Source organism: Pyxicephalus adspersus, chromosome 1, assembly GCF_032062135.1.
Source record: "Pyxicephalus adspersus chromosome 1, UCB_Pads_2.0, whole genome shotgun sequence".
NCBI lineage: Eukaryota > Metazoa > Chordata > Amphibia > Anura > Pyxicephalidae > Pyxicephalus > Pyxicephalus adspersus.
Window position 1 is genome coordinate 150,485,420 of NC_092858.1, and position 21,850 is coordinate 150,507,269.

The window sequence follows — 21,850 nt, forward strand, 5'->3', positions numbered from 1 at the left end:
CGTTGTGCACTTTTTTTGTTAAGGTCGTTAGTCGTTTGTTTCAATTATTGCACGTGTGTAGGTAGCCTAATTCTAGTTCCCCCATGCAAAATTAAGTATTTAATAATAAGTATCTGATTGTTTTTTACATGTTTTCTGAAGTCCAGCTGTAAGCTACGCCCAATATTCAGCAATATTCAGCACACTAGTCATGTCTATTTTTTGCTGTACGGCCCCAGTGTCCTGTGTCATGTTCTAAAATTAGCATACACGTTTGTGTTAACAGTTTATACACATATATCATAAACTAGATTCACAGAAAAATATGTATTTTATTAGCTTGGAAAGGAAGCTCTGTTTTACATTTCTTCACAGTAACTGTAACTGTTCGCGTATCAATAAAGCTCTTTTAAAAAAAAGGCATGTATCGTCTTCTGTAACATGTTAACATCTCTGCTAAGGAGTCTGGCGCCACCTGCTGGCTGTCAGTTCTCATAGTGTCATTCCAGCGTGTGTGAAGTGAAGGAGAGCAGGGCCCGGCACTATATACGTAGCAGAGGGGTGAAAGAGGTGACCGGAGGCCGCTGAGCTCTGACTTCTCCCTCCTTTTTCCTGCTCCAAGGATACCTGTCATGGACATGCTGTGAGCAAACTTCCTGTGCTGTCACCTGTCTCCAGGTAAAATGAACACGTGACCAGGGACTTTCATGTTATAGCCCTGGGGTAGCAGTATGGAGGGCAGATTCTTGTGCAGTGCCTAATGCATGGTCACTGGCAGGGTGAGGGAAGGAAGAGGAGGGGATCTGGAATTCTGACAGCTCATTGACTTCTGGTGTACAGTCCTTCCATGGTGTGTACACAGGGAGATCAGGGCTAGGAGACTTCCAGGTGTACCTTCCAGGGAACATAAGAAATATAACAAGTATGGATTGTTAGTATAAGTGTCATGCCACATGGCATAAAAATGTTCTGCATTTTCCACTTTATGGTCTATTTATAAAGCAGCGAATCTGACGTTCCTTTAAAGCAGAAGTAAACCTAAAACAATAAAACCACAAAACCTTCTATCGTTTCTTCCATCGGGTCCCACGTCGTCCACTTTGCAGGTGCGAGATTGGGTGATGTAGATGGGGAAAAAACTTGCCAATCTCACTGCGCATGCGTCATCAGCCATTTTTTTCCCTGTTGATGAAAGGGTTCCTTCTGCGCATGCCTGAGATGCTTGGACATGCGCAGAGGGAGCAGCCAAGAGCCTCCCAGGAAGCGTGACCTAGGTATCCCGGAAGGCTGTGCGCTCCCATTCATTCTCAATTGCCTAGGCAATTAGTAATTACCAGGGTGGTGCTTTTTTTTTTTTTAAACACAAACAAAATTTTTACTTCTGAGTTTAGGTACGCTTTAAATGTTCTTTGGTGCAGAATCCTCCAGGTTCATGTTAGTGATTGATTCTCCACTGTGGAATGTTTCAGTGAATGTCACATCCCCTGCTTTATAAATAGACCCCTTTGTGTCCTATATAACTCATAGAGGCTGTACTGTGAATAGAACGGTGTTGGTCAGCTTAATGATACACATGGCTTCAAGCTTGATTCTATGGAAAGTTGTTGACAAACCCATCGGTCCTGATTTATTAAAATTCTCCAAGACTAGAAAAGATCATAAGAGAATCTGGGTGATCCCGCACACCTGGTATAGATTTCTTAAAAATCATTTTATGATTACTTCTCAAATGTTCTATTTTGAACCAGATCTATTCTAGGTTTGCTTGTTGTATGAGATACTGGAGACTGGGGATGACTATTGTGCCAAAAATAAAACCTATTGCACATAAAAGGTAGATTTCAGTGAATCTGAAAAAACATTTCTATTCTCACTCAAAACACCCCAGAAATCTAACTGCTGACTTGTGTGATTGTCTTACAGCTTTTCCAGAAGTCTGTAATTTATATGTTATGCATTCAAATAAATGGACTGTCATAACGCAGCACATGTTAATAAGTTACCATGCGTTACCATGATGCACATGGGCCTTTAGGGACCATATTGCCAAAAATGTAGCATCTGAGTAAGTTTCATTTTTAGCAAAAAAGTCTTCAAAGGTCCATGTACAATCATGACCTTTGCAGCGCCAGGTTCAAATCTTGGCCAGGACATTACCTGCATGGAGTTTGCAGGTTCTTCCTGTGTTTGTGTGAGTTCCCTCTGGGTACTCGTGTTTCCTCCCACATCCCAAAAACATGCGGAGAGGTAATTGGCTTCCCCCAAAATTGTCCTTAGACTGTGCTAATGGCATCTGACTATGGTAGGGACATTAGATTGTGAGCTCCTTTGGGGGACAGCTAGTGACATGACTATGGACTTTGTACAGCGCTGCGTGATATGTCAGCAGTCTAATAAGTTGTTCACATGAGTCTTAATAGTAAAGCTCTGAGCCAATCGCACAAAACATAAGTTACATTTCTTGGGGTGTTCTGCATGCCCATTTTTAAGTGTTTTATTTGGTTCATTTAATGTTTGGAAAATTTGCTTTTATTGCTTTACAGTGAAAAGATTAACAATGATTGGAAGGAAAGTTGTGAATTATTTTGCACGTGGAAAAAGGTAAAAATGTCATGTCAAGATAATTCTCCCATTTATTCTTTCTGTCTTACTATTGTACAAAAGATAAAGAACATTTCCATTTTCATTAGATGTCTTCTCCCGGATATAAGCAGTACTTTCCTTTCCTAACAGACAATTGAAATGGGATTTAAAGAGTAAGGGAGGAGGAGGTGGGAAGAACCAGCAATGGTTTCCTCTGGTGTACAGATAAAGTGAACCTATTTCCCAGTAATCTGTTTACACAAGGAATGGTTGGTTATATGAGCAGCAATGTTTTCATTCTAGGAAACATCAAATATCTAGAAATGTGGTAATTTTTTAGGGAGGCAGGATAAGGCTGCATAGACAGGTGCAATAATTGTCGTTGGAAAGGATCTTTCACAATACTTTCCAAGGACAAAAGACTGCACGATGGATGAACGAGGGCTGTACATACAGCGCCGTTATGTTCCATGTACAGAGGAGGGGGAGAATGACGGAGCAGCACCTCACTGCGCTCTCTCCGCTTCTCTTCCATTCGTTCCTTGTTTGTCGTCCGTGGATACACCATGGATATGCCCTGCTGCCCTTTGACCCTAGAAGACAATCCTCCCCTCTTCCTCCTTTTGGGATTCCTGCTGGGATAACTGGGGCTCTGCTGCGATCTTCTTTACTTTGCTCATCTCTGAAATGTCTTCATACAGCGATCAGCCAATACAATAAATCCACGGACAGGTGAAGTGACATTGATTATCCCATTACAATGCACCTCTCAGGGGCAACAAGTGAACCGAGTCAGTTCTTTAGGGTAATTTGTTAGAAGCAGGAAAAATAGCCAATTATAAGGATCAGAGCCACTTTGGCAATGGCCAAATGGTGGCAACCAGACAAAAGGTTTAGAACATCTCCAAAACGGCCAGTTTTATAGGGTATACCTGGTTTGCATTTGCTATTTCCTACTAAAAGTGGTCCAAGGAAAGACAAATGGTGAAATGGCAACAGGTCATGGGTGTTCAATACTCATTGATGTCTTTGGGCTGGGGGGAAAGGCTCGCTCATCTAGTCAAACTCCACAGAAGAACTCCCATTGAAAACGTAATACTGATGAAGAAGGGAAAGATGTCAGAACACACTGGTATATCACAGACCACGCAATGCTTGTGATGCATAACGCCAGCATCAGAACTAGATCATGAATCAGTGGTAGTGAAAGGAAATAGGTCATTCCTTTTAGAACATGCAGATGGCCAAGTATGTGTGCATTTTTTTTTTGGCTGTAGGATGTGCTATGGAAATAGGGGAAGGCTGGTGGATCGGTGTGAGCTGCTGGTCTCAGAACCAAGAAACACTGGACACCTTCAGTGATCTTGTGAGTTCCATTCCTTGAAGAGTGACATCTGTTTATTGGCACAAATGGGACCTTCACAACATTAATGTTTTGACTGACCAGTGTATTCCACATGGAGGATGGTGACAGCTGAAGGGATATTAGGGGAGATAACCCCACCAGGGTTACAAAAAGAAATAGCACTACAAAATACAGTTTTAAATAGGATTTTTCTGTTGTCCTTATAGTATGTTTTATGTCTGTTCTAAGATGTAAAATAAACAAAATAAAAAAAAAAAAAATAGGTTTGTATTTCTTTTTCCTGATGTAATAAAGTAAGAACTATCATATAAGTAACTACATTTTACCGTAGTAAGGTCTCTCTATCATTCTCTGCAGCCACATTGAGGAAAGATGAACGCCTTTTATCAGTAATCTATTGTTTTACCTTCAGCTGTCTTCTTTCATAATTTAGTTCCACTTTAAAGCAGAATCAAACTTAAAAAATTGTGAGCAGGCAGGTTCTTTATCGCAGGAGACAGATGATGTCCTTTTTCTTGAATTCCTCTCTCCTAATTCCTTTGCAAGCATTGGCATCTTCACTCAGGTTTTGGCATCTGGCATTGGCATCTTCACAGGTTTGGGATCCTCTTGATTACCCAGGCTGGGATGACATACCCTTGCTTATTCACCGTTGGAGTTCATTCATTTTCAGCAGCCAGCTTTGCCTGGATCAGATAAAGAATACTGTGGTCAGGCAGGTAAGTTTGTTTTATTTCAGAAGACATATAACCTGTTTTTTCTGCAATACCCAACCTGCCTGCTTACATTTTTTTAAAAAAATCTAGTTTCGCTTTAAGTAAGCTTCATCTGGTATTTTATGTATAGAAGTGATAAAAATACCAAGTGCTGACTTGCATTTACTGAAATAAGGATATTGTAGAGTGAATTCTGTTCTATGTTTTTCACATTTGTATATGTATTATCCCTTTACTGTAATATTTATTTTCTTTACATTTCAGATATTTTTTTCAACGTTTGTACTCTGTACATAGAGATCCAATGAAGTATATATTAGTGACCGGTGGTGTCATATCGGGCATTGGAAAAGGCATCATTGCAAGTAGTATTGGCACAATTCTGAAATCCTGTGGACTGAAAGTGACTGCCATTAAAATCGACCCATACATTAATATTGATGCTGGGACATTTTCACCTTATGAGCATGGTATGTAATCAGTGAAAAAAAACATTTCCATAATTCCATGACAAAGAGGTTAGTTTAATCACCTGAAGAATACATTTACACAAAAGGAATGTCTGTATCACTTTGTTTCCTAAAGCAGAGCTAAACTCACATCCCCTCACCCCTTCACTAGTGTTGTCATCTTAACTCTTTCCTTTTCTGGGTTCAGGATCTTTGGCTATCTTGATTGACCAGGCTGGAATGATGTAAGTCCCGTGCATGTGCACAGGATTTAATTCCTGGCACCCAGGTATTCTGGGCTCTCACATTGAGATTTGCATACACAGCTCAATGTTAATTCTACAAAAATTACTAAAAGGCAGGTAAGTTTAATTTCTTTAGAAGAGACATTGTCTGTCCCTTTCGCAATAAAGTGACTTCCTTTCAGCCCTTTTTTACTTTTATGGTTTAGTTTACCTTTAAGCAATGACAAACTTATTTGTGAATGAAATGCCCCTTACAGGATGTATACAGGTGTTAGGAATGAACTGATCAAGCTCTCTGGGAGTCCAGGAGCTATGATAGGAGGAAGGTCACCTGACCATGGTATGCTTCTAGGTGTGTGCCCAGGTGGAATGATGTACAGAGAACCACTTGTGCAAACTTTGATTCAATAATGCCCATTTTTTGCCATGTCATTGTTAAATTTATGTTGTATTCATATTTTCTCCCATGTTGTTTTCTTGCCTTTCAGGAGAAGTTTTTGTGCTTGATGATGGGGGAGAGGTCGATTTGGATTTGGGGAATTACGAGAGATTCTTGGATATCAGCCTTTACAAGGATAACAATATTACCACAGGAAAAATTTATCAACATGTGATCAACAAGGAAAGGAGAGGCGATTACCTGGGGAAAACCGTACAAGGTGAGCTCTTCTAAAATTCCCCTACCTATGTGTCTAACAATTATATACCTGTTGAAGTTATCATAATTACAGTGAAGGTCATCCTGTTCTGCTTATTTTAGTCTATGGAGTTGCTGTACCAAGCCCTTATGCATTAAACTGGTCAGATTTATTTTCTTGCAAGACAAACCTGCATACTGGTTACTGTTGTGCCTTCCAGAGACAGACTCCTTTTGTTGAACAAGATGTAGTAGCTTTTATCACAGCTCATACTGACAGTGCTAACCAGCAAGAGAAAAATGACTTAACCGCCTAGTATCTGCAACAGCTGACTGGGTCTCCAGGATTGATTTAGTACCCTTCTGTTATATGTACGGTGTCATCATATGTGGTCAGTGTTACTGCAGGGAGAAGATTAAGGGCTGAGATCTTCTCAGACAGTGGCAGTAACAGTGACTTGCATCATAAATACAGTAAGTAGTGCTTGATCTACCTTCCAAGAAAAATGAGGCTGCAAAATAATATATACAATATTCAGTAATTGGGTAGACACACGATACATGTGTGAAAGTCCAACTTTGCTACTGCTATGTTCATGTAATAAACTCTTCCATGTGTGAATAAAGCTGTAATCTTTTTTGCAGTGGTCCCACATATTACTGATGCCATTCAGGAGTGGGTTATGAACCAAGCAAAAGTTCCTGTGGACAGAGACCGGCAAGAGCCACAAATATGTGTTATTGAGGCAAGTGCCATTATGTACTGTTTTATAACCAAGCCTCTCATGCTGACTTACACATAGAGCTGTATCCTAACAGATCGGCCACATATCAGCCACATCCCATTATTCAAGCCAAATATGTGGTCACATTTACATGTATGGTTGCTTTTAAATATTTGGAAAGGGTCATCAAAATAATGTTTTTTGCATCCACTAAACTTTAAATGGAACAATAGTTTATTAAGGTTTATTTGCCCCGTTAGCCATATTAGTGCCACATCCAATATATTTACCAGAAGACAAAACATACCACATACAGTGGATTTCTTTTGGGATTTTAAAAACAATATATTTTGAATGCAATGGTATTTAATCTATAAAAGCATATATATTTTGACAGGGTACAACCACATAAAACATTCTTAGTATATCTGCATAGGTTGTTCCAATTGAGATCCTAGTACAATCATACATTCACATTTGTATATTCTTCTGTATGTCTTCTTGCAACAAATATTTAACAGAATTGTTACACTCGATTTGATACTGAAAATGACTACTAAATCATTCTTAGGACAATAGGCCTGATTTATTAAAGTTCTCCAAGGCAGGAAAAGATACACTTTCATAAGTGAAGCTAGGTGATCCAGCAAATCTGGAATTGACCTGGTCCAGGATTGAAAACATTTGCTAACAAATAGCAAATGATTTTTTAAAAATCCATTCCAGGTTTGATGGATCCGAATCTGAATATAAACTAGAGGTATTTATTTTTACCTGAGAATACAGAAATCTTCTTTGATTTACATGTAAACTTAGCGGGCAAAATGTGCCAGAAATGCCAGTAAAATAAAAATGAACAAAGACATCCTGGGTGTATTTTAGTTTTAAAACATTTACTTAAAAGTAAATAAACATGCATTTTGGCTCGAGGAAACCAGATGAGTTCAGAGATATTTAGTGTATACAGGGGCACTGACTGGGGTCCATGTACAGGGTGTCCTAAAAGTCACTATACACTTTTAATGAATTCCTAAAAATTACACAAGAAACTGAGTTTATTCTTATTTTTAGCATCAACAAAGGAGTCGTTGCAGTTTTACTTTCTAGGCTTGCCATCAGGTTCAAATGACTTGAAGACTAGTTGTATACCTCCACATGAGTGGCTCTATTTTCAACAACTTTCAGCCACCTTGGAATGTAAGCCTCTCCGACGTTTTGCAACATCTCATGCCCGACCTCACTGCAGGCCGTACCGATTTTTTCCTCAAGCTGTGACTGGTCACAGGGCTCAGTGGCATACACCTTGATTTTGATATAGCCCCACAAAAATCCCCAAATTCGACAGTCGTGTCAGTTATCCCGGCCATAGAGATGAAAGAAAGACTAGTCGCTGAACCATAAGTTTTCCAAGAGATGAGGGTCGCTTTGGTAATGGTGTAGGAGTGATTCTCACATTTCCACATGAGCATCATAATCTTCTACTTGAAGTTTTTGAATAACCTGAAGTCGGTACAGGTAGAGCTTTATCACTCTTCGAAGCAACTGCTGAATCAAGCTTTTGTTGATGCTGAGTTCCAGTGCAGCCCTCCAGATCGCTTTGCGTGAATGCCTGCTCCAGGAGTTCAATGTTTTCATCGGTGGTTGTAGTAGCAGGCATTCCTCTGCATGGTTTGTCAAGAACAGATCCTGTTTTAAGAAACTTGCCATGGATAGCAAAAATTGTGTTAAGCATTGGAGCAGTGTTACGACCATAAAGCTTATACTCACGCTGAACTGCAGTCGGGGACTGAAAAACTTCCTGCCAAACGGCAATTTTGCAACACTGCTCCAATGTCAATTAGTGAGCCATGGTTAAGGGAATGATATGCTTATATAAACTGCAATGACTAAGTTGTCATATGCTGATGGCCTCAAGTCTCTCCGAATGATAACTGGAACCAAATAGAAAAAAGGAAGTGTGTAGTGACTTTTGGGACACCCTGTACTTTGTATACAGAACTGTTTCTGGGGACTGAGTATATACTGGGGACTATACAGTTAGGTCCATAAATATTTGGACAAAGACAAATTTTTCCAATTTTGGTTCTGTACATTATCACAAATAATTTTAAATGAAACAACCAGTTTAACTGCAGACTTTCAGCTTTAATTTAGTAGGTTGAACAAAAAGATTGCAAAAATGTGAGAAACTAAAGCCCTGTTTTTAACACAATCACTTCATTTCAGGGGCTCAAACGTAATTAAGACAAATTAAAAAGCTAAAAATTAAATGTTCATTTGTAATACTTGGTTAAAAACCCTTTGCTGGAAATGACAGCCTGTAGTCTTGAACTCATGGACATCACCAGATGCTGGATTTCCTGCTTTTTAATGCTTCGCCAGGCCTTTACTGCAGCGGCTTTCAGTTGTTGTTTGTTTGGGGGCCTTTCTGTCCGAAGTTTAGTCTTCAACAAATAAAATGCATGCTTAGTTGGGTTCAGATCAGATGACTGACTTGGTTATTTAGGAACATTCCACTTCTTTGCTTTAATAAACTCCTGGGTTGCTTTGGCTGTATGTTTTAGGTCATTGTCCATCTGTATTATGAAATGCCTCCAAATCAATGTGACTGCATTTAGCTGCATTTGAGCAGACAGTATGTCTCTGAACACCTCAGAATTCATTCCGCTGCTTCTGTCCTGTGTCACATCATGGATAAACACTAGTGTCCCAGTGCCATGGCAGCCATGCACGCCCAAGCCATATTTTTATGCAATCAAACCCACTGAAATAAAGCTGAAAGTCTGCAGTTCAACTGCATCTGAGTTGTTTCATTTAAAATTAATTGTGCTGTAATGTACTGTACTGTACAGAATGTACAGAACCAAAATTAGTTGTGTAAAAAAAAAAAGTTAGCTCTGTTAAAAAAAGTTGTCTCTGTCTAAATATTTATGTACCTAACTGTATATTGTATATATTCAGCACTATTACTGAGGAATAAAGGACCACAAGGCCAGCTGGAACATAATTATAGCTCATATTACACTTAGCAGAAGATGCAGCTTTGCTGCTTAAATCTGGATAGTAACAATCTTTTACACTATGTGAGATATGAAGAATAAACCTGCTGATATAATATGAAAGACCACACTGCCCAGTATTCAGTGGCTCAATGTCACCATGTGCTAAGTGGTATTATAATAACATAAGAGTGACCACATAAATCACAAGTCTCCTCACTTTCTGCTGAGCTAGACAACAGGGCTGCTGTTGTTCTTCTGCTATGCTTGCAGTCCTGAGTATAAACCTGGGATCCTTTGTCTTCTGTTCTACCTTTATGACAACCAAGAATTGCCCCTATTGGTGGGCAGTAGATGTTGCCCAAGTATTTATTATTCTTGATCTTTTTAGTTTTTTCTTGATCTCATAGTGTTACATATGCTATTACTGGAAATATTTTCACCTCCTTTGTAGTACCTGATATATTTTTTAGCAAAAGTACAAGAAAAAGAATATTTTTCATTAGATTATGAAAATGTATACATCAGACCATTTTTTGCCATTTGTTTAAGTACATCACACATCGCCATAAGATATATTTCCTTTTTATACTTCACATGAGAAAAGAATATTTACATGGACAAACTTGGTGACACCTTGGCAGCTCATTGAAAAATTGCTTCATGCTTCTTATGGTTAAATTAAATATAATTGTCCCTTGTAAACCTTAATACTTAGTCGTCCAGTGTATACCTGCATGTCAGACTCTGGGCACGTGTTGTCTTGACAATTAAAAACAATAAAATATCAGCAATCTCATTGAGAGCTACATGAATCACGTATTTGCAATGATGGCCTTTAAAGTTTAGGAAACAAAATAAAATGGTCCCATCATTTTTGTCCATGCCATTTTCAAGTCTGATTTTTGTTAAATGTGGAATTATCAATGATTGGTGTTAACTGACTTTTGTCAATTTTTAATATTGCTATAATTCAAGGTATTTACACATGAGCGTATGAAGAGAGACTACCATCCATATTGTATTAAACTAATCAGAAACAAAACCCTGTCTTTCATATTTTGCATATACTATGCAAAATCAATCACTGATAAAACTTTAAGTTTTTTATAAGGATATTTAAAATGTATTTTATTTTTATGTGGTGTGTAGAGTATTTAGGTCTTTTTATATAGAATAGAAGAGGCTTAGTAGCTCATCCATATGCAGTGTGGTTTTGCTTTACCTCTGTATATTCTATATTCACCACTAGATGGCACACTGACCTAAATAAATACAATCACTGCATTTCCTTTTTTTTTTGGGCACCTAATTGTGTTCCTATCAATGTCTTTTCAGTGTGACCCAACTATATCCTCATAATGTTACAAACTGTCATCTTGTTTTTGGTTCACTGCTCACAAGGCTGCTTCTGCTAGAAATATTATTATTCTGTCTTTCAATGACATGAAGAACTATTAGAATAGATGAATGGATCGACTTGGAAATCAATTATAATTTAAAACAAAGCCTACCTGTCTTCTGATATGTATTTGTTGGGAGTTCAAATTTTAATTTGCGGGACTGTCAGATGGTATATTATCTTAGCCCGGTGTGTCAGTGCCATAGATATTTGGCATGACTGCAATATTTGCCAAAGGCAGCAAATTATAATAATATGCATTCACACACTACACACAGGATCAGTCTGCTCCAGTCATGGCATTTTTTATGTGATGCAACAAAGAGGCTAGTATCAGTTTTTGACTCTTAGAGTTTAAAGGTAAAAGTCATACTTCATCATTTTGCAGCATACCATGACATTGTAGGTCTGATTTCTTAAAGTTCTCCAGGCCTAGAGAAGAGAGACACTCATGGGAGAACCTGGGTGATCCAGCAAATCAGGAATAGATTTGGTCCAGGATTTCAAGCATTTTCAACTAAGAACAAATTATTTTTAGGAAATCCATTCCAGAGTTTCTTGTTCACACAGGATGACTCATGATAGTCTATCTTTTCAAGTCTTGGGGAGCTTTATTGTGTATCACCCATTGTTTGATATATGACCTAGTTGTCATTGCAGTTCCTGGAATAGTTGGGATATACTAAATCTTAGAGTTGTTCCAAAAATGACTTTTCTTGCCACTTCCATTTGCTGCATACACAGGGCAAGACACAGGTTCACTTTAAGGTGGAAAAGACACTGTTGTCTGCTGGATACTACTAACCAGGACACATTTTACCACTGCACTAAATGTATAAAACTAATCAGGCTAGGTATAGCACACTAAAAACTGGGAATGTTTATACTCTTGGAAACAAGCTTTCTCAGGGAGATCTCATTTATATTTTTTAATATGTTGATTCATTTTGCATACTTTATTTCTGAATAAATAGGAGTAAGTGCAGTTATGTTAAATTTCAATCCACACTTTACACTAGATAGTTGTCACAGTATTCTATGTCTATACATTTCTATCTATTACGTTTCCAATATCTGTCATGATTTTTTGTATGACTCACTGAAATCCTTGAACCAGCACAGTCAGGATGTGGCTAGTTATGAGCACACCAATGAGCACACCATTTCCCTCCATCCTTGCATATATATAACCAGTAGGAAAACTATTACTGTTGCTATGGAAGTAAAACTGTTACTTATTTTTTGACCTTATGTTTCTTTTTTTAGTTGGGTGGAACAATTGGGGAGATTGAAGGAATGGCATTCATCGAAGCTTTCAGGCAATTCCAGTTCAAGGCAAAGAGAGAGAACTTTTGCAACATACACGTCAGCCTTGTTCCCCAGGTAGGTAAAGTGGTATTTAATTTAAAAATAATGCTTGCAATCTGTCAGAAAAAAATATACAGTACTATTATATTTTAATAGAAAGACAATTACCTGCACAGTGAATGTTGAATCATCCTGTTAGCTAAAATAGCTAAAACATCATTAAGGCAGTTGGTTTTGGCCGCAAGCTAAAATCAGAAATTTGGGACTAAAACCATATTCAATAGAAATTCCAATAAAGTTATTGTGAGCAAATGTATATGTAATGCATGGTACGTTATTTTTATAACATTTATTTAAAAGGAGTAAAAATTCAAATCACTTGGGTTCGGTCTGTATTTATTTTTATCTCCCTTTTTACAGGGTAAACTATTTTGTACTTTTGAGTTAGTTATGTTAAATCACTTACTCCTAAATGATCCTTTGTGGTTTATTGTTGGACAACAGTATATGGCACTGGCTCATCATGTAAACCCTGTCTAGTCTCTTCTCTCTGATGGCAAAGGTTTGTTAGACACTGTAAATAAGGTAACAGTGGGCAGCAGGTTGGCTTAGAGGTTAGCACTCTGTCATTTGAAGCTTTAGTTCCCAGGTTCGAATCTCAGCCAGGACACTATCTGCATGGAGTTTGCAGGTCCTCCCCATATTTGCATGTGTTTTCTATGGGTACTCGGGTTTCCTCCCACATTCCAAAAACATGCAGTTAGATTAATTGCCCCCTCCCTCTAGGCTGTTTTTAAGACATATGACTATGGTAGGGACATTAGATTGATCCTCTTTGAGGGACAGTTAGTGACATGACTATGGACTAAGTATTGTGTAATATGTTAGCAATATACAAATACTTGCTAATAATAATAATGTACTTGTGTGACCTGAATGTAAACCAAGTGTCTTTGTTTAATAGCATTTTGACAGACAAAATATTGTTTTATACTCCAGTACATATGTTTTTTTCTAAACAACAAGAGATTATACAAATTAATGAGATCTGTGTAACCGTGTTTAATTGCCATCCAGCCAAACTGTTAATGGAATCTGCATTTGGTAAGGTGGCTAATTTAAAAGAGGTGAGTGATGTGTGTCTGATACAATGTGATGTTCTATGCACAGACCAGCAAAGTGGCATCTGAAATAAAAATCTTGTGCAGTTGGATAATATTTTTGAGGCTTCAGTGTTCTCCACAGAAATTTTTAAACCTGTGTGGGAAGAAGCTGTGGGTGGTCAAAAAGTGGCCGAAGCAACACCATGGCAAATTTAGTGTTGCCATCTTTTTATTATGCCCCAACTGACCAGTGCCCCCCTGTATTGTGATCCAATTTTTCAGTAATCAGCCAAAAACAGCCGGGTAGTTATTGAAAAATGCTGGGTGGTGCACCCAGTTAAACTGGGCCCAGGGAACACTGGGCTTGTCCTTAATATGTTTAGAACCACAGTTGGGTATTTGTCCTAAAATACTTTCTATTTTATCTGAACTGATAAATATCAAGCTATTTTTTATGTGCAGTTAGCTGCATTTCAGGAGGAGATTCTGCTAATAGTAATATGCTTATTAGAGGTTTGAATTACTTAGCTTTTCTCATTAAACTAGCCCAAGACTTAAAAGGTAAAGATTTGTTTATTTTAGGGAGCATTTGGAAAAATGGCTAAGAAGCACCCTGAAAATGTACCCTTTGTCCTAAATTTCCCCTGGAAATAGCAGTGCAGTTTCGGTGCTGGGCAGCTTAGAAAACAAATCTTCTCCTCTACCAGAATGACTGCTTCCCACAGCATCCAGGTGTGGCAACTAGTAAATGGGTAAAAGATCACCTGCAATAAGCCTGCAAACAATATTGGTGACCTTAGTCCTTAGTCCTCTCCTTGCTTTTTCTGCTTCCACAGCAGTTTCCAGCTTTTACCCTGTTTTCTTTGTATACTTAGTTAATTTTTTTTTTTAAGAGGGTCAATGAACATTTAGTAACACCAATACTGGGCAGTCTTTTATTGATCCCAAGAAGATTTCTATTTTCAAACATTCTAGAGGAAAGTAATGGCCACTGTAGGAAAGTGTTAATTAGCTGTTTGGAACTCCAAACTAGCTGAGCACTTCGAATACCATAAAATGGAGTTTTTCAAGGCATGGAATATACTAGGATTCTTCCCATAGGCTTCCCACTGGCTAGGAATTATTTTAAGCATAATGCAGCAATTTGTGGGTCTATAAATATTGGATATGATTTGTATTTAGCATTATAAGTAACTACATCTTTGGTGGGAAGTGAAGAGAAGTATTCACAGACCCATGTGACCATGACATAAAGCCAGTCAAGCTATACTAGTTTGTTCATTAAAATCACTCTCCCCACAGTTTTGGCAGTTTGCAAACTTTTAACAAAAGAAAAACATGCTTTTTGATGATATTCCATTTTTATTAAACAATCTTTCTGTGGAGGTTTTATCCTCCTGTTAAAAACAATTTAGAGCAATTTTCAGTTTTTGTCTAGCATTTAGCATAAACCATCATACATTAAAATCAGTAAAACAGGCAGGTACATACACATAACAGGTAACTGTAAAATTCCATTATTGTGTGGCATTGTTTTCTTTAATGTGAAAGCTAAAAGTTTTTTGGAAATTAAAATATCAGGACAATCTACATCATGTTCATGTTCCACTGTACTTTTATTGATGCATGAATCATCCATGTTCACATTTTATATACACTGGCTGCTAATTTTTTTTTTATTGAGTACCTTTAATCCCCCAAGATTACTGATTGGACATTAAAAGAGCATCATCACATTAGTGAGGTCCTCCTACCCTTGTGGGCTCAGAGGTTCGAATCATGGGCAGGTCGCTATCTGCATGGAGTTTAAAGGTTCTCCTTATGTTTACATGGGTTTCCTCCCACATTCCAAAAACATGAAGATAGGTTAACTTTCCCCCAATAAATGACCTTAACCTATTTTAATGGCATATGACTATGGTAGGGACATTAGATTGTGATCCCCTTTGAGGGATATTCATATTACTATGGACTTTGTACAGTGCTGCATATAGACTCAATGTTTAATTTTTTAATATGTGAAGTGAGGTGCACTGAATCTTTTTATTCCATTTCCTATTTTGAAACGTGAATAAAGGAAACATAGCTGTGAAGAAACACTTCATCATTCTGCAATCATTTTGGCATATATATATTCATAGTTTGCATGGCAGGGTTGTGTTATTTGTCTGCATACTTTGAGCTTACAAGTATTTTTTTTAAGGCTGAGAGTTATGTAGAGGAACTTATAGAAGAATTAAAATATTTGAACTTTGCCCGCCTTCCCCCCAGCTCTCCTCCTCGGCATGTCATATTTGGGCATGTCTTCCCCTATAAAATTCTCCAGGGTGCCATCAGCATTTCCCCAATGTGTGCTGTGCTGTCAGTGACCATGACTCAATGTATGGGGGGAGGACTGATATAAGACATTTCAGGTTTTTGTGTAGGTGCTAGATAAATACGAATGACAATGTTGTAAGGAATTGTGAATTAAATGAAAGGACTACCCTCCCTCTCCCAACCCAAGCGCTGTTTTACAGAAGGCTGTATGAGTGTGATACCAGTACAGACTAGGGCTTCATACACGTCATATGATTATCGCGCTGTAGTATAGTGCTGGTAGTGAAAAAACACAAATCTGATGTGTACAATGGTCCCCTGACATTGTCCATCAATCCTTAGTAGCCTATTGATAAATGACCGATTAGGAATGTTCTTTTCTATGGAGGAGAGCACAGCCGAGTGCGTTCGCTCATCCCATCCTTTCCATAAAACAGAAAGATGCTGTACTTGTTCATGAATCTGTCACTGGAAAGGATGAGGAAATATTGTTTCCAGTGACAGTAATCTGACATGTGTACATATACTAAGAAACAAATGTTCATGTAATGCATTTATCAATGGCTTTTAAATCAATAAACAGCCGTATTGGGATGTAGTGTGAGTCAGTAAAATGGAAAGTAAATTCTTTGTGCTGGTGTTTATTTCCCTTCCTGCTTAGCTTCTGTTATGTGACTATGTAGGAATATTTGTGATGGCTCCCATCTGCGATTTGCAGTACACTGCATTACATATGTATTTCCATGGTGGATTGGGGTGTCATTCAGAGTGACGTTTATCTTAATTTGACGTAACCTTAATGCACAGATGTGAAGTCAGTGTAAGACTCTGTACTTTGGGGAAAGCACAATTGCATGGTGCTATTTCTCTTGGTTTTATGATACTTGGAAGCCTCTTGTAAAAAGGTTTAAAATGGTCAGTGCCACTCATTTTTCCATTTTAAAATTCACTGTTTTTCTGAAAGTTTTTTCAGGTCCTAATTCCATGTAGTGTTCTCCATGATAAGATTTTCCATTTTATTACATTTTTTCCACATTATTATTAAAATATCCTGTGCTGATAAAATGTGTGAATTTTATTATTTTATTTTTTATTTATTATTTTATTTTTTTTAGATTTGCAGTTTCCGTTGATATTGTTTTTAGAAGTCTCCAAAAATGATGTGAGCTTTTTTGTTGTGAGCTTTCAAAAGCCAACATAACTATTTTTTTAATTGTAGCCTGTAGATTGAAACATTTTATATGTAGGGAGAAATGAACAGAGAATATTGCCAGGTAATTAGCTATTTCTAAGTAAGAATTTACAAATCTAATTCAGATTACATTTTCTTTAGAGGTGTCAAATATAGACTTTTCCTAGCACAAAAAGCGAAAAGCTAATAGCTTATAATTCATTTCATTGCCTCTTTATGCTTCATTTAATATGACATTATACATATAAATACATCATAGTCACTACTTGTGTGCAGCCTGCTAGCTTTAGAAATAGGCCTATAGCCGCATACAGTTGTCTGATACATAGATGATTGTTGCTGTAAATGATCATTTCCAGTGTCGAGTGAATGAGCACTGTACACACAGCACCAATCTGTTTAATGGATAGAGGAGAAGGGAGGATTAGCGACCCCTATGACTGATGAATGATGTCAGGGGCACTGCTGTACACGTTATATTTTCACCCCCAGATGACTACAACTGTTCCTCTCAGGCAACATTCATCTGATAGGTGTACGTAGTATAAATAATCGAAAATTGGATTACACCCAGCTGAATACCAGGAAGGATACAACCCCCACCTTTTACTGTTACCAGAAGAAAAAGCTGTGTGCCAGCAAGTGCAGAACCACTGATTAATTATTAGGAAACAGAGTAATGTGAATGCACTCTGCATTATATGTCTGTATGTGAAGTAAAGATTGTAATGGCAAAATGCAATGGTTTCTAAATATGTAAAAAAATTTGCACTTCTTTTGGTTTATTCCAAGGGTGGTACATAGTCAGAGAGCGTTTCATTATTATTATTTTAATAATAAACAGGATTTTTATAGCGCCAACATATTATGCAGCGCTGTACATGAAATAGGAGCTGCAAATGACAGACAGATACAGGCAGTGACTCAGGAGGAGAGGACCCTGCCCAGAAGAGCTTACAATCTAGACGTTTGGGGAAGTAACTGGCATCAATAATAGATTCAGCCAGTATAGAACCCTGGACATGGTAGCATTCTGTGTCCACCACAGTTGACATTCATACAGTTTACAATAGGCACAAAGATGACTACCATGATGGTTTTAAATGGGCATCTGAGTGTCTACTGGAGCTCTAGACTTCTGTCTAGGTTGCCTTGGATGATTCTGCTTTATCAAGCACTAATTACGCACGGATTTTGCCCTAGGAGGAAATATGTTCGCACATTATGAGAATACACAAGTCATGTAACACATGCAACACACTGTAGTACTTGTAGTGCTATTCATTTTGAATGCCACCCAGCACCCTTCTATAGTAGTGGACCACACACCTGCACTGCAGCACAACCTCCAAACCATCTGCATATGCATTTCTGGTAAGCTTAATGTTGTGTTAAAAAACATGCTGTGTTAACACTAAACACACTGTAAGATCTATAGGAGTTATACCAACACACTGTAAGATCTATAGGAGTTATACCCTAATGGTATTGGGTAATGCACTGCAGAATGTGTTGGAGTATTTAACCTCGTAGTTTATATTTTCACTCATACAATGTCCGATAGAGGGTATTCCTACTCTTTAATGCAGTCTTCTTTGATAGCTGTGAAATATACATTTAAAATCACCACTGTAACAATTACATATAAATGAATTAAAATTACACATGACCACAGAATGTTTATGGTAACTTTAAAGTGCTACATGACAATTATAGAGACAGATTACCATCACTGTACAATTAGGCAGTATTGTTTGGGAAATTGAACAAGCTGTAGTGGGGGGAATAATCTTACACATATTAATAAAAATCTCGAAATCCTAGAGTAGATTTTCTATGTGAGTATAATTTTTCTTTCCATTGTAAATTTGTAGAAAAGGTCACCACAGGAAAAAAAAACATCAATAAAGCAAACAATTCTAATTCTTCTAATTCACAACTGGTTCTAAAAGATGATGGTGAATTGACAGAGTCTGGGTTTTATACCTTAAAAATATGATGAAGTTGGAAAATGAATAGGGTTTATAAAGAAATGCTCCCAATCCAAAAGATGACATTTGAAGTTCAGAGTTTTTATTGCATTCAGTTTCAAAAATGTTTTTTTTTCATGTGAAGTTTTCTTGATGGTGTTCAAACATCTCCATCAAAGCATACTTTTAATCTTTATTCTTGGTTCCTTACAAATAAAAAGGAAGAAGCAGGAGATCTTTATAATATACCATTTCCATAAGGGAACACATGATTTTTCTTCAAAGTCAACAACCTAAAGCAGATCTAAAAAAACTTCCAGCTTAACTCCTTTATTACTTTTTTTTTTTATACTTCCTCCTAGAATGCTACAAAAACCTATGACATGTTATTACATAAGTTATGGCAAGCATACAGTCCACATGAATATTAAAGTGGAATTAAAGCAATAAAAATAGCTGGCATTGTACCTAGTGGCTGGTAGATGTTAGGGACAGTCCTGCCTTCTACAAGAACTATTACCAAACAATTGGGATGATCACTAATATTATGATAAACAGGATTACATAACATTACTATACATTAAATAGGTGTTTCAAATGACAGACAGTGATGCAGGAGGAGGAGAGGACCCTGCCTCAAAGATCTTACAATCTAGGAGGTGGGGGAAGTATCACACAATAAGAGGGGTGATTTGCAATGGAAAAAAGTATTGAGAGTTTTAAAAAACACAAGAAGACGGGGACGCAATTATGACTATTAACCTATGTCAGTCTAACTTTGCACTTAAACACAAGGTACATCTCCTTAGTTTACTTAGAGTTCAGTTTTGGGGCTTTCCTGGACTTAACCTTACATCACCATAAGCTGTCTGGTGTCCAAAAAGCTGCACCAAAGAACGCTGAAAGAACTGAAGGCTGGGTCTGTTAACATTTAGGAATGACACACTGAGAAGTAAGTTTAACATAATGTGCAAGTATGCTGTGCATTTATAATTTATTACTAATTTATAGCCAAACAGTGAAACAGGAACTTTAAAAGTGTTTGTGTCACATGTTAAGTGCTTGCTGTTATGATTGTTTGTCCTGTGCTTCTAATGACCTTTTTTTTGCATTTGTGACTTTTTAGCCAACAGCTACAGGAGAACAAAAAACGAAACCAACACAGAACAGTGTTCGTGCTCTTCGAGGTCTTGGCCTGTCTCCAGATTTGGTAGGTTTAATAAACATCCTTTAGTTTGTTCAATAAACAAGCATTACATTGATTTTACCATTCTACTGGTATAATTACTTTAATTTATTTCCTTTATATAAACTGCCCATAATGTGAAAGTTTCATACAATGGAAGACCTAACCACATGAGACCTTTTTTTAAATACTTTATGTCTTCCATTTGGGTTTTAGACATTTAGAACTGGAGTAGAAAGACACAATGGGTATGATGCCCAATTATATTCCAATGGGCAGGCAGTAAGGTGGCACAAGAAGCTGCGGAGCTGCTATCTCTGTGTAGTATGATCACCCAGTGGCTAAAATTTTTCTGTCGTTTATATAGAGTTGGTCATGTAGGTGAGAATGGTTTAGTAATTTGATTTGATTGATACGGCCAAATCTACAAAACTTTTAAAATGTTGTCTTGCAACAACATAACCTGACTTCATTCAAAATCTCGCAGGGATCTCTGTGTCTTTATAGCTATGCTTTTGTAGGAGAGACTGCTGTGTTATTTAAGGCACTGTATCTACATCATACTTGGTATTAGACATGGCATTATACTTGGTATTAAACTCAAGGGTACACATGAATTTGTTACAAATTGTAGACAATCTTTCCCCACTATAATATTTCATATCGGTGGGGCCATTACATAGAAAGACATGGCATATGAACTGTTGGATCTTAACGTGATTTTGCACAACCAGAATAAGGCAACAGAAGTCACTGTAATACAGAACTACTTACATTCCTTTTTCTCCCCACTCTACATTCTGCACTACACAGCTGCCAGTAGCCATACAAAAGCCATGTGTCAATTTGCTGAAGTCATAGCTTATGCAGGTTATTAGTTCCCCTGTCACAGTACTGACAGTGCTGGTTCAGCACAGGCAGATGGAGTGAGTTCTCCATAGCAGTAAGTAGCAGGTAATTCCTCTGGCTCCTGTCACTGAATGGAGCAGTGGGGAAATTACAAAACAAAAAGGTTAGAAAGTATGGTATGTGATCAGTTTCTAAGGGATAGGATTCATGACTACTTTGGTAGTGTTGCCGAGCCTAAACATCTAAAGATAAGGAGAGGATAAAGAGAAAAATGGCTCCTTAAGGCAGTATTATTATAAAATTGATTAAACTTTTTATTTATATACAACATACAACATACATCTTAACATACATACAAATAAGGTTTTATTACTCTGACATTATGAATCTGGATACATTACATCGGGTTGGTTATAATATACACCAAACCCAAGTGAAGTGGGGGTCAATTTAGGTGATTTTCCTAATAATAGTCTCCCCCTACGTATTTCGCCCTCATGGGCTTTCTTAGGGGAGTTGAGACCTTGGTATATTGACCAGGTAGTGATGTAAGTTATAGAAGGATAGAAGATCAGTAATTGAGCTTGTACCCGAATGCCAGAATCGTGCAAAAAAGGTGCGCGCGGGGGCGGGGGGGGGGGGGGGGGGGGGGGTAGTGGTCTGAATACACTTGTTCAAGCTTGATTTTCCATGAAGGTAGTCCTGTTAAAACACTGGTGGAATAGACTTGGTGGATTGACTGCTTGGTGAGGATAAGTTATCTGTAGAGAGATGTAAAATACTAAACTCGCTCTCCAAAGTGAGATGAGACGCAGGATAACT

General features: G+C 37.7%; 1 protein-coding gene across 4 annotated transcripts in view; it reads left to right on the forward strand.

Moving 5' to 3' along the window:
- Window positions 1-454: 454 nt before the first annotated feature.
- Window positions 455-21,850, forward strand: part of CTPS2 (CTP synthase 2) — an 89,101-nt gene continuing 67,705 nt past the window's right edge. Inside the window, exons 1-7 of one of the 4 annotated variants that reach the window (XM_072431197.1) lie at window positions 455-657; window positions 2,523-2,580; window positions 4,909-5,114; window positions 5,827-5,997; window positions 6,621-6,721; window positions 12,368-12,484; window positions 20,120-20,203. In XM_072431197.1, coding sequence (XP_072287298.1) covers window positions 2,537-2,580; window positions 4,909-5,114; window positions 5,827-5,997; window positions 6,621-6,721; window positions 12,368-12,484; window positions 20,120-20,203 — 723 coding nt within the window. In that variant the 5' untranslated portion in view covers window positions 455-657; window positions 2,523-2,536. Of the gene's footprint in view, window positions 658-1,791; window positions 1,814-2,522; window positions 2,581-4,551; window positions 4,648-4,908; window positions 5,115-5,826; window positions 5,998-6,620; window positions 6,722-12,367; window positions 12,485-20,119; window positions 20,204-21,850 lie in introns of those variants that run through there. The other 3 variants (XM_072431204.1, XM_072431212.1, XM_072431220.1) reach the window with 3 other exon arrangements.